General features: G+C 40.9%; 1 protein-coding gene across 1 annotated transcript in view; it reads left to right on the top strand.

The window, feature by feature from the left end:
• Positions 1 to 11,662, top strand: part of ENPP3 (ectonucleotide pyrophosphatase/phosphodiesterase 3) — a gene marked incomplete at both ends in the record, with an annotated part of 39,817 nt that extends 28,155 nt beyond the window's left edge. The window contains 8 exons of the mRNA XM_084262336.1: positions 263 to 432; positions 540 to 591; positions 1,337 to 1,491; positions 6,484 to 6,619; positions 7,116 to 7,193; positions 8,582 to 8,714; positions 9,813 to 9,969; positions 11,489 to 11,662. Of these exons, the coding sequence (XP_084118462.1) occupies positions 263 to 432; positions 540 to 591; positions 1,337 to 1,491; positions 6,484 to 6,619; positions 7,116 to 7,193; positions 8,582 to 8,714; positions 9,813 to 9,969; positions 11,489 to 11,662 (1,055 nt within the window). The remainder of the gene's footprint in view (positions 1 to 262; positions 433 to 539; positions 592 to 1,336; positions 1,492 to 6,483; positions 6,620 to 7,115; positions 7,194 to 8,581; positions 8,715 to 9,812; positions 9,970 to 11,488) is intronic.
• Between the last annotated feature and the right edge of the window lie 2,148 nt (positions 11,663 to 13,810).

Here is a 13,810-nt window from a genome sequence, read left to right as displayed (position 1 = left end):
GAACTGTATCAGTAGTACTCAAATACTCAACTACCAGATCTGCATGCAGTGGAAGAGAGCAGTTAATCTTCATACCTAGAAAATGGCAAGGAGATGGTAGTAGTTGCCATAATAGTTAAATAACTGAATAAGCTATTTCTTCTATATTTAGAATGATGGCATAGGAAATGCATAGAATTGAAAAGATAATGACTTTTTAAAATGATGGTTTAGTCTTAAAATACCTTTAAAACATATCTACAAATTTCAAATGTTTCAACAGATTTGCTGCATATCACACCAGCACCAAACAATGGAACACATGGCAGCTTGAATCACCTCTTAAAAACACCCTATTACAATCCTTCACATGAAAAAGAAATCTCATCTCCTGCTTCATGTCCAGTTCTCAATCTGACTACCACAGATGACTTGGGATGCACATGCAGTCAAGTAGGGGTTTCTGGGATCTTTTAATTATCTTTGTCAAGCATGTTTTCTTTTCTTAGTTTTTTTAAAATCTATGGATGAATTCTGAATGATTCTTTTATATTTTGCAGATATCAGATGTTTCAGAAATAAACAGGAGATTAAATCTCACTGCAGAAGAAAGTAAGTAGCAAGAAGTTCAAAGGACAGCAGAAGTTTTAAATTTGTGCCTGGTCTAAATTTCATGTTATTGGCTTCATTGGGAATTTTTGCAATGTTATTGCAATTTAAAGGAAAGCCAAGCATAACATTTTCTTCCTTTTTTTTTTTGCATTTCTTTAAAAAAGTACTGATTGATACTGTTGTAGCAACATTTATGCATAGGAACTGGATCTGAGGACCATTACAATCTAGGAAAAATCCACACAGCTTTCAGTGTTCTTTGGAGAAAGGCTGAGTGCTTGCAGACTATATGCCATAGCTCTTGTTCCCTACCTTGTAACCATACTTTTGCCTTTCTCTGATAAAAATTTCCCATAGATATTTCTCTGTGTTTTTTTTTAATGGGGCTTCTGGAAATTTTAGGAATCATTGTAATGCTTCTTAGCCAAATACGATACAAACTTCACTTCACTGTCAAGATAAGTTCAAAATATTTCTATTGGTATGAAATTGCAGAGAAATAAGAATTTGCAAGTCTGGTATGTTACATTGGCTGGTGTATGTTGAACATCACGTGAACAGTATTTTCTGCATTTTTATTCCACTCTAGAAGCTAAGAACTTGAAGAAACACATGCCCATGTCTGCTGTTGATTTTATTTGTACTTATTAATGTTTCAGTTTATGTTTTTCTCTGCTCTCTTAAACCTTTGTGCTACCCAAAATTTTATAGCAGGTTGAATCAGTAGTTATTGTTTTTATTCTAGTAAAGAAAGCAAATTCTTATCATTTGCCATATGGGAGACCCAGAGTTCTTCAGAAGAACAAGGTTTACTGCCTCCTTTCACATCATCAGTACGTGAGTGGATACTGCCATGATATCTGGATGCCCCTGTGGTCTGCATACACTGTGAATAAGCCTGTAAGTTATCAAATAACTGTACAAATCTGTAATATAACTGATGGAAAATGTAGCTCATTCATCAGAAATCCTGGTTAAGGACTGGTGGATGCCATGTGACTAAGGCCCTTACGTCTGAAGCAGTGTCTTTGATATCTTTTAAGTTTAAAGTAGCTTAAAATATTGGTTAAAAAGGTGGGAATATCATCTGTTAGGGGCTCAAAAGTACAGTAGAACAGAGCTTCCACTAAGCCTCTTCTGTAAAAGGGCTAAGCTGTCAAGTTAGGGCTGTAACTTGCCTGTCAATTCCTGAGGAAAAGCAGGCTGTAATTTCCAAAATCAGATTTTAAGTTTTCCCATGAATACTGTGATATTTGTCCAATTAACAAACCTTTGTACAACTCTGCAAGACACTTTGTACTAAAGCAAATTTCTGTATGTTCAGTTTATTTACTCTCTATTACATTACATGACTTCTGAAAAATATAATCATAACTGAATGAACCTCCAGGAGTTCAAAGGCATGTGGCTCTGGAATAAACTGTTTGAGTTTTCAGGGTCAGTAAACTAGTGGATATTCACAGGCTTCCTTCCCCCTGTAATTTGACCCTTTTTCTTAGTTGCCCTGGGGAAATAACTTTTACACTGTTTTTTCTGCCTGAGGAGAGAAGTGTTATTCACTCTACCTGATTTCTGACTTTCTCAGCACAAACATTATTTTAATCAAATATATGCTGCTGGAATGTTAAGATGTCAGAAAAGTTTTACTCCACACTTTCTACTGATTTTTCACAATTTGGGTGAAGGATCCCAAATCCAACCCTAAGAAGGCTTAGAGCCTACTCAATCAAAACATCCATTTCAACAAAGAGGATGTTTTATTTGGGGATCTGTTATAGCTTAATATGAAAGTGCCTTACCCTAGTGAAAACCAGGTAATTGTGAGCAGATTTTTTTTCTGATTTTGCTTTAAGAAGGTTAAGAAGTCCCACCAGGGCTGGGTTCTTTGCAATATTTCAGCACCAGCATCAAAAAGCTCAAAAGAAGGAGATTAACTGACAAGTCCTTTTCCTTTCTTGAAAACCAATTTCTCATTTGGAAAAGAAGTATATAAAGAATTTTTTTGCCCAATATAACATCAAAATCAACAGAAATATGTATTTGTGGGTCTCTTGTAGTGGTTTATGCAACACTGTGGGAAGCAGTGAATGATTAAGACTCTCAGAGGTACAACAGTGAGATTCACTCACTGGCTGGATTACCCAGTGAACGGGCACTGTGATCTTTTTGTTACAACATATGCTAATCAAGAGAAAAAAGCTTTATTCATTATAAAAGTAGTGGAAGGACAGAGGGATAGGGCTGATGCCTGTGACTGTAAGCTTTGGCTACAATACTTTGGAATCACAGCAAATTGCTGTTTCTGCAGAATTTTTTATTACATCCTGAGTTATTTACACTGTGGATAAAGCCTGTGCAGTGATTTACATCATTTGTTTGTTGACATTAGGCAGCTATAGAGAAAGGCTTAAACAATTAAGTAGATGATGCAGACTGGAATTTTGCTGGTTTTTTGTGATTTGGAAGTTTTGAAACTGGGCTGATCCATCAAGTCTGCACAGTATTAGTGCACCTGGATGTGATACCAGAGTCAGGTATATTATGAATAATGTGTAGTTACAGATATTAAATAAATTCTGTTGGGTAGAGTTTTGGTTGCTTAGTATTTTCAGGCAAAGGAAAATTTATGATTGAAGGAAATTTATTTTCTTCAGGTTTTATACTCAACTTCCAGGCAGAAAGGCAGATTGTCTTGCACAAAGAGAGTCCCTCCACTTACTTGCAAACACCTGTGCAATTTCAATAGTTTTGATGTGTAGAATCACTGAAGTTTACTATAAAATACATATAATAAAACATAACACAATGTGATCTGTCCTCTAATGGTGTGAAAAAACCAATGAAACATGTATAAATCACTGGGATTTTTGGAACTAAATCTCAGAGCAGTGGGGATTGTGGGAGTTTGGGGTTTTGTGGTTTAGTATTTTTAGTTCTTGACTACTGAAAAGATTCCTGAAGGTGGCTGAAGTTGATATGAGAGACCACAGCAGATGCTTAAAACCCTTTCATACAGTGCCAGTAACTCGTGCTTCCTGACATTAATTGCTAGCTGGTCAAAAGGCAATAACGTGCATCACAAAAGGCATCATGGTGTGAAGGCAAAGCCCTTTTTCAGTTGTAACTGTTTTCTTCAGAAGAGGTTATAGTTCTTGGACCTTAAAGACAAGGAGCCAAAGGGCCAAAGCTGTTGAATTGGTGCTGGATGATTTTTTCTGATTCTGAAGTTTTGAGGTGGGGGCTGTCACTGTCAAGATCCCATTTTTCAATACATGAGCACTTTCAACAGCTTCTTTGGGAATTGCACTATTCTTATTATAGATTTGTCTGTTTGAAAATAGCTTATTCCTCTATTTTGAGGAATAGAAATGAAGAGAGGTAGTAGCAGAGAGTATTAATTCCCAGAGCATTAGCAACACAGCCTGCAATCTGGGGTCACATTAACTGCTGATACAATTAAAGGGTGACACAGACACAGCCATTGTCATCCCTCAGGAGCTTTTCACATTGTTTACTTGCTGACTTGTAGATCCCTGAAAAACAAGCTGTGATGATCTTCAGTGGTTGTTTTTTCAGTATTTTGAGAGTTTGGAGGTTCATTGTGACCTCTCATTTCTTCAGTTGGAGAATTTTCTCCCATGATATCCACTGGAAATAGCCATGAGCAGCCTTCACCTCCTAAATGTATGGGACTGCTTGTGAAAATACAGATGTTTGGGGTTTGTGTGGCAAGGGTTTGTCAGTGCAGGGGGATATAGGGGTGGCTTCTGCCCCCAGGTCCAACAGAGCCAATTCCAGCCCGTTCCAAGATGAATCCACCACTGGCCAATGCTGAGCCCAGCAGCAATGGTGGTAGCACCTCTGGGGTAACATATCTAAGAAAGGGGGAAAAAAAAAAAGAGTGGTATATTTTTTCAGCCAGAGAGAGGAATAAGGAAATATGAGAAGCTCTGCAGACACCAAGGTCAGTGAAGAAGGAGAGACAGGAGGTGCTCCAGGTGCTGGAGTGGAGATTCCCCTTCAGCCCATTGGGAAGCCCCCACTGGAGCAAGCTCCTGGCAGGCTCTGTGGACCCATGGAGAGATGACCCATGCTGGAGCAGGTTTTCTGGCAGGACTTGTGACCCTGTGAGAGACCCATGCAGGAGCAGGCTGTTCCTGAAGGTTGGCACCCTGTGGAAGAGACCCACACTGGAGCAGTTACTGAAGTACTGTAGCCCATGGGAAGGACTCACAGTGAAGGACTGTCTCCTGTGAGAGGGACCCCACACTGGATTAGGGGAGGAGTGTGAGGAGTCCTCCCTCTGAGGAGAAAGGAGCAGCAGAGACATGAGATGAACTGGCTGTAACTCCCTTCCCTGTCTCCTTGTGCAGCTGCAAGGGAGGAGGGGAAGAAACCAGGGGTAAAGTTGAGTCCAGGAAGAAGGAAGGGTTGGGGAGAGGTGTTTTAAGATTTGGTTTTATTTCCCATGACTCTGTTTTGCTGAGTAATAGATTAATATTTTTCAAAGTTGAGTCTGTTTTGCCCTACGATGTTCATCAGTGAGTGGTCTCTTCCTGGCCTTACCTTGATCCAACAGCCTTTTGTTGTATTTTCTCTCCCCTGTCCAGCTGAGGAGGGGAGTGATAGACCAGCTTTGGTGGGCCTCCAGCCAAGGTCAAGCTACAACAGGTTATATAATGCATTGCATATGTGTCCATCACATAGGAGTTCTAATCCACCTGCCTTGGCACTTGGATTAGAGCCCATAGCTCATCTAGTAAGCACCAAGAAATGTGAAAGAACTGAGAAGAGTCGAGTGGTGTCTGTCACTGTCAGCTGGAGAAAATGTGACTGCTGTGAGTAGCCCAGATTCATGACACAAGTCAAAAGCAGATTCCCTGTTGTATCTGGGTAACATTAGCTGTGACCACTGTGCAATTCTCCTCAGGACAGGCCTTGGCATGTTTACTCAGGTATCTGTTACTTTGATTCGTGGTTCCTTTCAGAGACCATGCAGAAGTTGAAGCCATTGTTGACTATCCCAGCTCAATGACTGAGCTTAAAACGTTGGTTATTTGGTGACCTGGGTAACCTTGTTGCTTTGGGCACCAGGAAGGCACAACAAGAACAGTCCAGTTCTTTATTTCTGCTTGGTTCTAGCCAATCAAACAATGGACTGAAAATCAATTTAGGTGTTTAACTAGTGTTTAGAAAGGTGTAAAGCAAATAAATATGGCCCATTCTTGCCACAGTGAAAATGAATTGCATGAGAAAGAAAGTGCAGTTAAACAGAAAAGCATGTTCTGATGCTTTATCCTATTGAAAAATGACAATAAAGGTTACAGAAAAGGGTGTAGTAAGAAAAAAGTAAAGATTGTAGAAATTATTATACTCCTACTAGCCACTTCTGGCCAGCTGTGAGCTAGTATGCATGTTTATGTGTCTCAGCTGAAGTTAGTGAAGCTAGCCAGGAAAATGCAGTGGCTTTGCTATGAATTTATACAACACAGACTCTTATTATGGAGATTGCATCCTCAGGTGCTAAGATGAGGTGACAGTGTCATCTTTATATACCAGCTGCTTTCCAGGAGGATGTGACATCAAGTTTGTGTTGCCAGAAATATGTAAAAATGACGAATGAGCCAAACTTGTGCCCTGTTTTTGCCTAAGGTGTAGCTGCATTTCACTAGGACAGTCTTACACGCTGCATAAGGGTTTCCCTGAATTAGCAAAAAACAGAAGCAGAGGAAAAACACTAGGCAGAAATCATCAGTTACTTGCATTGACCTGATTCACTGTGAAAATAGGAGAAGATTCAGTGAAGTCCATTCTAGAAAGTTAAACCATACAAAGCCTGGGGTTAGCCACAGCTGTGGGTGTAATGCTGTTTTTTTTATCCCCTTTTCACAGGAAGACACATCTCCTCTTCCTCCCACTGTTTCAGACTGTCTGCGGGCTGATGTTAGAATCCCTGCTGCTCAGAGCCAAAATTGTTCCGACTACTCAGAAGAGCTGCCCTTCAACCACAGTTTCCTCTATCCTCCCAGTGAGCATGGTTCTTTTTATAGCTAGAGCTTAGAAAGTCTTAATCAGCTGGATGTGGGTTTATGTTTAAACATATACCCAAACACCAAAACAAACTGCCTTGGATCAGCATGTTGGGCAGAAAAGGTTTGCAGCGCTGGCAGACTGCCCAAAAGCAGGACTTGTGTCAGGGTGTTTGCAGCTCAGAACACTGAAGGTTTCTTTTAAAAATGGAATGACTTGAATGTGATGAAAACTGATGGGAAAGATGTGAAGAGGTGGAGTGAAGGTCCATCCCTCATCCTCCATATGAATATTCGTTTACTGTTGTCAGATTTGAGAATTACCTTATTGAACAGACTGTACTAATAAATTTGGACATGTGCTTGCAGTAGGATCATACACTCGTGCTCACCTGTAGAAGGCAACTGAATTACATGCACCAGCAACTGATAGTGATGTGTTGAATTTGGTTTTGTATGGTATTTTACTATTTTGTACTTTGCTCTTTTGTGTAGACTTCAGTTCATCTTCATCTGAACAGTATGATGCCTTACTCACCAGCAATATTGTTCCCATGTACATAGCTTTCAGAGGTAGGTTGCAAAGTTCATCTGGATTTGATGAAGCCATGACAGGGCCTTAGAAACATGACTGCAGGGCCTGCAGTATGTCCAGATCTTGAGCAAATATGTTTAAAACTTTTTAAAAGTAGAAGTGTGAAATTTTAAAATGCATTTCTATAAGTTGGGGCATTTTTTTTCTTTTCTGTGCATAGTCCTGTCTGGCCTCTGCTTTTCATCTCTACCTTTTCACTTTTGACTTTTTAATTCATCTCCTGTGTGCTGTCCTTACATGAAATGCTAACTGTGAAACTCTCCTGGAAATATCCCCTTGGAGAAACGCTCCAGGTGAATAAAAATGGCACTTGTTCTTTCCTTTTGCAAGGTCTCAGTGGAAAACAGGACCAAGTTTGGAAACAATAGCGACACAGTGCCTGTTTCATCAAACAGGAACTCAAACCAGATGATATTAAACTTGGAGTATTTACTTCAGGCAGATGTTCCTATTGTACAAGTGCAGAAAGCAGCTACATTAACTCCTTCCATACAGCCTGACTGAAAGGAAATTCTCTAGAGCTGCACATGGTCCTGGTTTACTCTTAGGTCTATGCTCGTTTTCCTCTAACAAAGGGTAGAAAGAATTGCACAAGGAAAAAAGCTGGAGGAAAACCAAGGATGTAACTACCTTTCTAATGCATTCAGATCTCCTTTATTCATTCACTCATGTCATATAAAAACCAGAGATACAGAAAACCTGTGTCCTTAATCTTCCAAAGAAATGAATGACATGAAAATCCAATTTTCCAAGGAAAACTACAAGAGCTTTAAACTGGCAAGAAGCTCTGCTAGACCATACACAGGAGGTAAATCAATACAGGGTGCCCTCGACTCCTCAACCCCAGCTGGTTCTTTGCCATCAGAGCTGTAAATACTCAAATAGTCTGATTACTTTATATTCTACAATATTATGTTTTCAAATAACATCTGTGAAGCAAGCCAAATTGCCAGCTTCTATTTGACCTTAGTTCTGTAGAGTTAGACCAGCTCTTAGGTGGCAAATGTTCCTTTTACAAAACTATTCTCTAATGCTGCTATTCAGAATCGCTGCAGGTGCTGGCAGAGAGGCCAGAAATGAGTGACCTCAGCTCTAGAACCAAATGCAGTATCTCCAGTACTGCAGTGGACCTCAAGGAGCTATTACAACATTAACCATGACTCTTTCAATGAAGAGTGGAGTATGTCCCTTCTGACAAAATCCAGATTTTGTGAAAGGAGTAGATTTTACAGGCAGTTGAGTTCAGAACTTCTTATTATTCATCTACAGTGAGAAAGGAAATATGCTCTTTTTCTTCAGTGGCAAAATAACTTCCAATTTATGTTAAATAAGTAAATAAAATGCTTATATTTTCTTTTAATGACAGCTATTTGGGACTATTTCCATGATGTGCTGCTTCTGAAGTATGCTAGAGAAAGAAATGGAGTAAATGTTGTCAGTGGACCAGTGTTTGATTACAATTACGATGGCCATTTTGATACTCTTGATGAAATTAAGCTGTAAGTACATGGCAAACCAGCAGTCAAACATGCATAGCTATGGCTTGTGTGAGTCACTTAGAGGTCTGAAGAGTTCTAGACACATTTGGGTGAGCTCTGGTAACATAACAAAATGCATTTTAAAACTCATCTGTGCATAGAAACAGGAATAATAAAAGACTTACATAAAATATATATATAAAAGAGAAATATAAAAGATAAAGACCAATTATTTATGTTAGTGAATGAGGACAGAAGGAAGAAAACCCAGAATAAGAACAAACAACTTTGTTCCAAATATAGGGCAAATGCTTTCTGACAGTAAGAACACTTATGTAGTAGAAAAGTGCTGGGAAATCTGCACAGTTGAGACTGTCACTGGAGATGTTTTATTCAAGGCGAGACTTAATACCACATCTGTCAAAAATGGTTTGCTCTACCACGGAGTAGGAGGGTGGAAGGGAGGAGACACTGGAACTTCCTTCCAAGCAGAATGCTGTCATACCCAGTCAACCACATCGTGCTGCCTGCAGTTTGGAGTAAGCACGTCTCATTCAGCAGGGTTAGTCAGTCACTGATTTCAGGGACAGTGATCTGGGGAATTCTGAAGACGTACAGCAGATTTGGGAAGGATTCAGGTCCTCATAAGTTTATACATGAAAGCGACTGTGTTAGTGGAATAGTCAGAAAAGGAAGGCAAAGGCACATTCAGTTGGGTGTCCATGGCACACAGCCATGAGTCATCATTTGGGCATTTCTTAACCAGGAGTTAATTCTCTTGTCGTGTTTCTTCGGTTCAGTTTCATGTGGTTGAAGTTCTGAATGTAAGGAAGGGAAATACAATGCTCTATCCTGCCTTTTCCAGATGTAGAGATCTCTGGCTCTGGCAAAGTAGAGTGCTGACCATGTAAGCAATGCTGTTGGGTTCAGTGGGACTGCTTGGTGTGAAAGGACTAGTCCATGCATGTTCATGAAACAGGCTGTCTAAACCAGCAGGTATTTGTTTCAAGTATGAAATTAATAAAAAGACATAGAGTTGTGAAAGATGTGTGCTAAGTTCTATAAATTACCAACAGCATCAATGATTTGGTGTCCTGATAATGGCTGTTTCTTTTGCAGGCATGTAAACAATACAAAAATCCCCGTCCCAACCCATTACTTTGTGGTTCTGACTAGCTGCAAGAACAAGTCCTACACGCCACTGAACTGTTCAGGCTCCTTGGATGCTTTGTCTTTTATCATTCCTCATCGACCTGACAACACTGAAAGCTGCCCTGTAAGTACAGTTCCATGCTCAGGTGTGCCAGTGAGCTTGGTGTACTGATTCCCAGTGGGTTCTACTCATCTGGAGAATCTTCAGAAGTCCAAGTGTTCAACTGACTCATTCCCCGTGATGTGAGTGTGAGTAAGCATTGACTGGGAGAGCAAGAAGCTCCAGGTGAGGTATCTGGAACCTGATAAGGTGATGGAAAGCAAGGAAGAAGAATAAAGGAGGGTTTGATGAGAGGACTTGGAAACGCTGTCATGTGAGAAGGGCTGAGGACAGCAGCACAGCCAAGAGGGTGAAGGGACAGCTTTATGGAAGATTGCAGGATAAACTTAGTCCAGAGGTATCAGAGGACTTTGAGTGTTACTCCAGTGTAGCTAGAATGCCTTCCATCCTTTGCTCTACCTTTATCAGAAATGAGACAGAAGGCATTTGGATGGACAGTTCTGTGGTTGAAATTCATACCTGAATTAAATAAAATCTGTGCTTACCACTTACAGTGTAAATCTAGCAACCAAAATAAATTAGCTGGGTGTAATGTGTATTGTTGAGCCAGCTGAGTGTCTGTTCCATAAACTCTGGGATGCAGAAGGTACCTAAGCTCAGTGAGAGTATTACAGAGTCTTCCCACACACAAGTGTGGCTGCACAGACTCAGAACAGCCTCAGAGCAATACAATTGTGCGTGTTTAGTTTAGTTATAACTTTGAACTCATAACTCCAGGGGGGTGAAAGCTTGTTGCTGCTTAGGAACAACTTGGGCGTCTCCTCATTTGTGGTGTGGATAATCCACAACCGCCCCGTGACCCTTTTGGTAGCAGAGAACAGCCTCAGTCTACAAAAGAAATCATTTTCATGAATTAGTCTTTATATTTTAGAAATTAACATTTGGCAACAACCCCCAAACATCATTGTACTTGTTGTTCATTGTGCCTTGCAGTGATGTAAAGTTAGTGAGCCATTTGTAGCAAAAGCAGCTCCTGGTAGTGGGAAAGGATGTTACTACCTGTTTATAGAAAACCTTTGTGTTAAAGGCATGAACAATAAAGCTTTGGATTGATTAGTGCTTCCATTTCCACTGATTTCCCTGTCCCTCTAGCAATTTTTATTGCTATCCAAAAACCAAGACTGAGCTGCTGTAAGGACTTTTCAGATTTGCAGGTGTCTGCTGTTTGACGAGCTTGAGCACCAGAGCTAATTTATGCTGCAGCTGAAACGATCCTTACTTCTGTGGTTAGAACATGACTCAGCTGTACTTTGTAGTTGAAAGTCACACCTGCCATTTCAGCCTAATTTTGCTTCTCTCTTTCACTGGAGGTGGAGAGAGGGGATATCCATTTGATGGTGTTTTCAAGAGATCCCTAAGTATTGAGGCTGTAAGGATGTCTAGGAAACCCTGAATGAAGTTTTACCAACTGGAGGCCTTTAGTCTGGCCAACCAGTTTGAACACTGGTTGTTGTCTAACACCACCCCCAAACAAGAGAGTGCCTTTCATGTGTTTGAGCATTGTTCTTCTTGGTTTTGGCAGGAAAACAAGACACTTTCTGAATGGGTTGAAGAAAGAGTTCAGGCTCATTCTGCACGTGTCCGGGATGTGGAGCTGCTGACTGGGCTTGATTTTTACCAGGAAAGAGAGGAACCCATCTCTGAGATTTTACAGCTAAAGACATTTTTGCCAATATTTGAAACAGAAACAAACTGAGTATCTGTTAAAAAAGCGCCAGTGCTTGGAAGGAAGCACATTGAAGTGAGTTAATTTTTGTTCCTTGCTATGTAGGAAACATTACTACAGTTCTTCTGTGTGAAAGCACATGGAGAGGAGCTAATTTCTTTTTTAAATTTGTGTTCTTCAGTCAAGTTGTTTTGTACCAACTGAATAAAAATTTCCTAATGTAAATGAAATAACAATTGTTGAGCCAGGCTTTCAAAACAGAGGATATTCTATTAGCAGTGTTTTGAAAAAAAAACCTGCAAAAGGAATGTGTTTCATAGTAGAGGCACCCCAGAACTGTAAACTGCATTGAAAATATTTATACAATGTAAAGTGGAACAGTTTGAGAAGAGTGTGGGTGGCTTTTCCTTGTGTCTATCAGAGATGTTATGGTTGTCTAATACTAGTATGTCCTGAAATGTCCTGGAAACTGCTATGTATTTGGGAACATATTCAGAGTCACAAAAGCTTTGTATGTAGTGTCTTCTATGTACAAGCATCTTCTGTGATCACCCTGGTACTTTCCACTTGACTAACTCATTGTGCTGGTTACAAGTGAGGAGAAGTTAGGGTAAAGGAACTATAACCTGTACCCCTCAGAAATCTCAGAGCATTCAGAACATGGAGTGGTGAAATAAATGCTCCAGCCAGGAAAAATTTGTCTGGATATTTACCTGTATTTGCAACGATTTCCAAATGCCTGGGTGTACCTAAAAGTTTGTGTCTCTTTTTAAATAGTTAAACCTGAGATTAGAGCATAAAATTAGTGGTGAGATCCGAAAAGAAGAGAGTGTTCCTTTCCACAGGGACTTCACACACAGAGACTCTCTTGGTCCGCGCTGTGTTGTACACAAATTACTGCTGAGGACAGGTAAGTGAGACAAGGCAGTGGAAACTCCCAGATTCTGCTATTGCAAAAATGTCACATGTTAATTGAGTGTTGAGCTCATTTTCTCCACTAAAAATGCTGCTAAGCAGGTATGAATAACAGCAGACAATTGACCATTTGTCTGATTTGTAGGCACAGCAGGGCAGTTTTCAAGAAACATAGCAAAGGGTGTAACTAATTGTGGAGTGAGGAAGATATGGCTTTTTAAAAACACTGACTGGAAAAGGGGAAACATAACCCCCATTGCTAAAAAATGAAAAAGGACCTGGGGAGTTACAGATCAGTCTGCCTCACCTCTGTACCTGGCAAGACCATGGACCATATTCCTCCTGGAAACTGTGGATCCTCCTGGAAACTGTGCTCAGGCACATGGAAAATAAGGAGGTGATTAGGAGCAGCCAACATGGCTTCACTAAGGGCAAATCAGGCCTGACAAATTTGGTGGCCTTCTATGATGGGGTTAAAGCATTAGTGGGTAAGGGAAGATTAACAGATTTACTCTGCCTGGACTTCTGCAAAGCATTTGACACTGTCCAGCATGACATTCTTGTCTCTAGATTGAAGAGAGTTGGATTCAGCAGAGGGACCACTCAGTGGATAAGGAATTGGCTGGATGGTCACACTCAAAGAGCAGTGGTCAGTGGCTCAGTGTCCAAGTGGAGCCCAGTGAGGAGTGGTGTTCCTCAGGGTCAGCACTGGAACCAGCACTGCTTAAGATTTTGTTGGAGAGAGACTGTGAGATCGAGTGTGGCCTCAGCAAGTTTGCCAATGACACCAAGCTGTGTGGTGTGGTTGACACACTGGAGGGATGGGATAACATCCAGAGGGACATTGCCAGGCTTGAGACATGGGTCCACATGAACCTCATGAAGTTCAACAGGCCAAGTGCAAGGTCCTGCATATGGGTGGGGGCAATCCCAAGCATGACAGGCTGGGCAGAGAATGGACTGAGAGCAGCCCTGAGGAGACAGACTTGGGAGTGCTGACTGATGTAAAGCTCAACATGAGCTGGCAATGTGTGCTCACAGCCCAGAAAGGCAACTGTACCCTGGGCAGCATCAAAAGAAGTGTGACCAGCAGGTTGAGGGAGGAGATTCTGTCCCCCTGCTCTACTCCAGTGAGACCCCACCTGGAGTACTGCACCCAGCTCTGGTGTCCCCAATATAAGAAGGAAATGGAATTGTTGGAGTGAGTCGGGAGGAGTGATGAAAAAGATCAGAGGGCTGGAGCACCTCTCCTATAAAGACAGG

This window comes from Gallinula chloropus, assembly GCF_964237585.1.
Source record: "Gallinula chloropus genome assembly, chromosome: 3".
Classification (NCBI taxonomy): Eukaryota; Metazoa; Chordata; class Aves; order Gruiformes; family Rallidae; genus Gallinula; species Gallinula chloropus.
The sequence above is the reverse complement of the archived record's forward strand: the minus strand, read 5'-3'. Positions and strand labels throughout refer to the sequence as shown.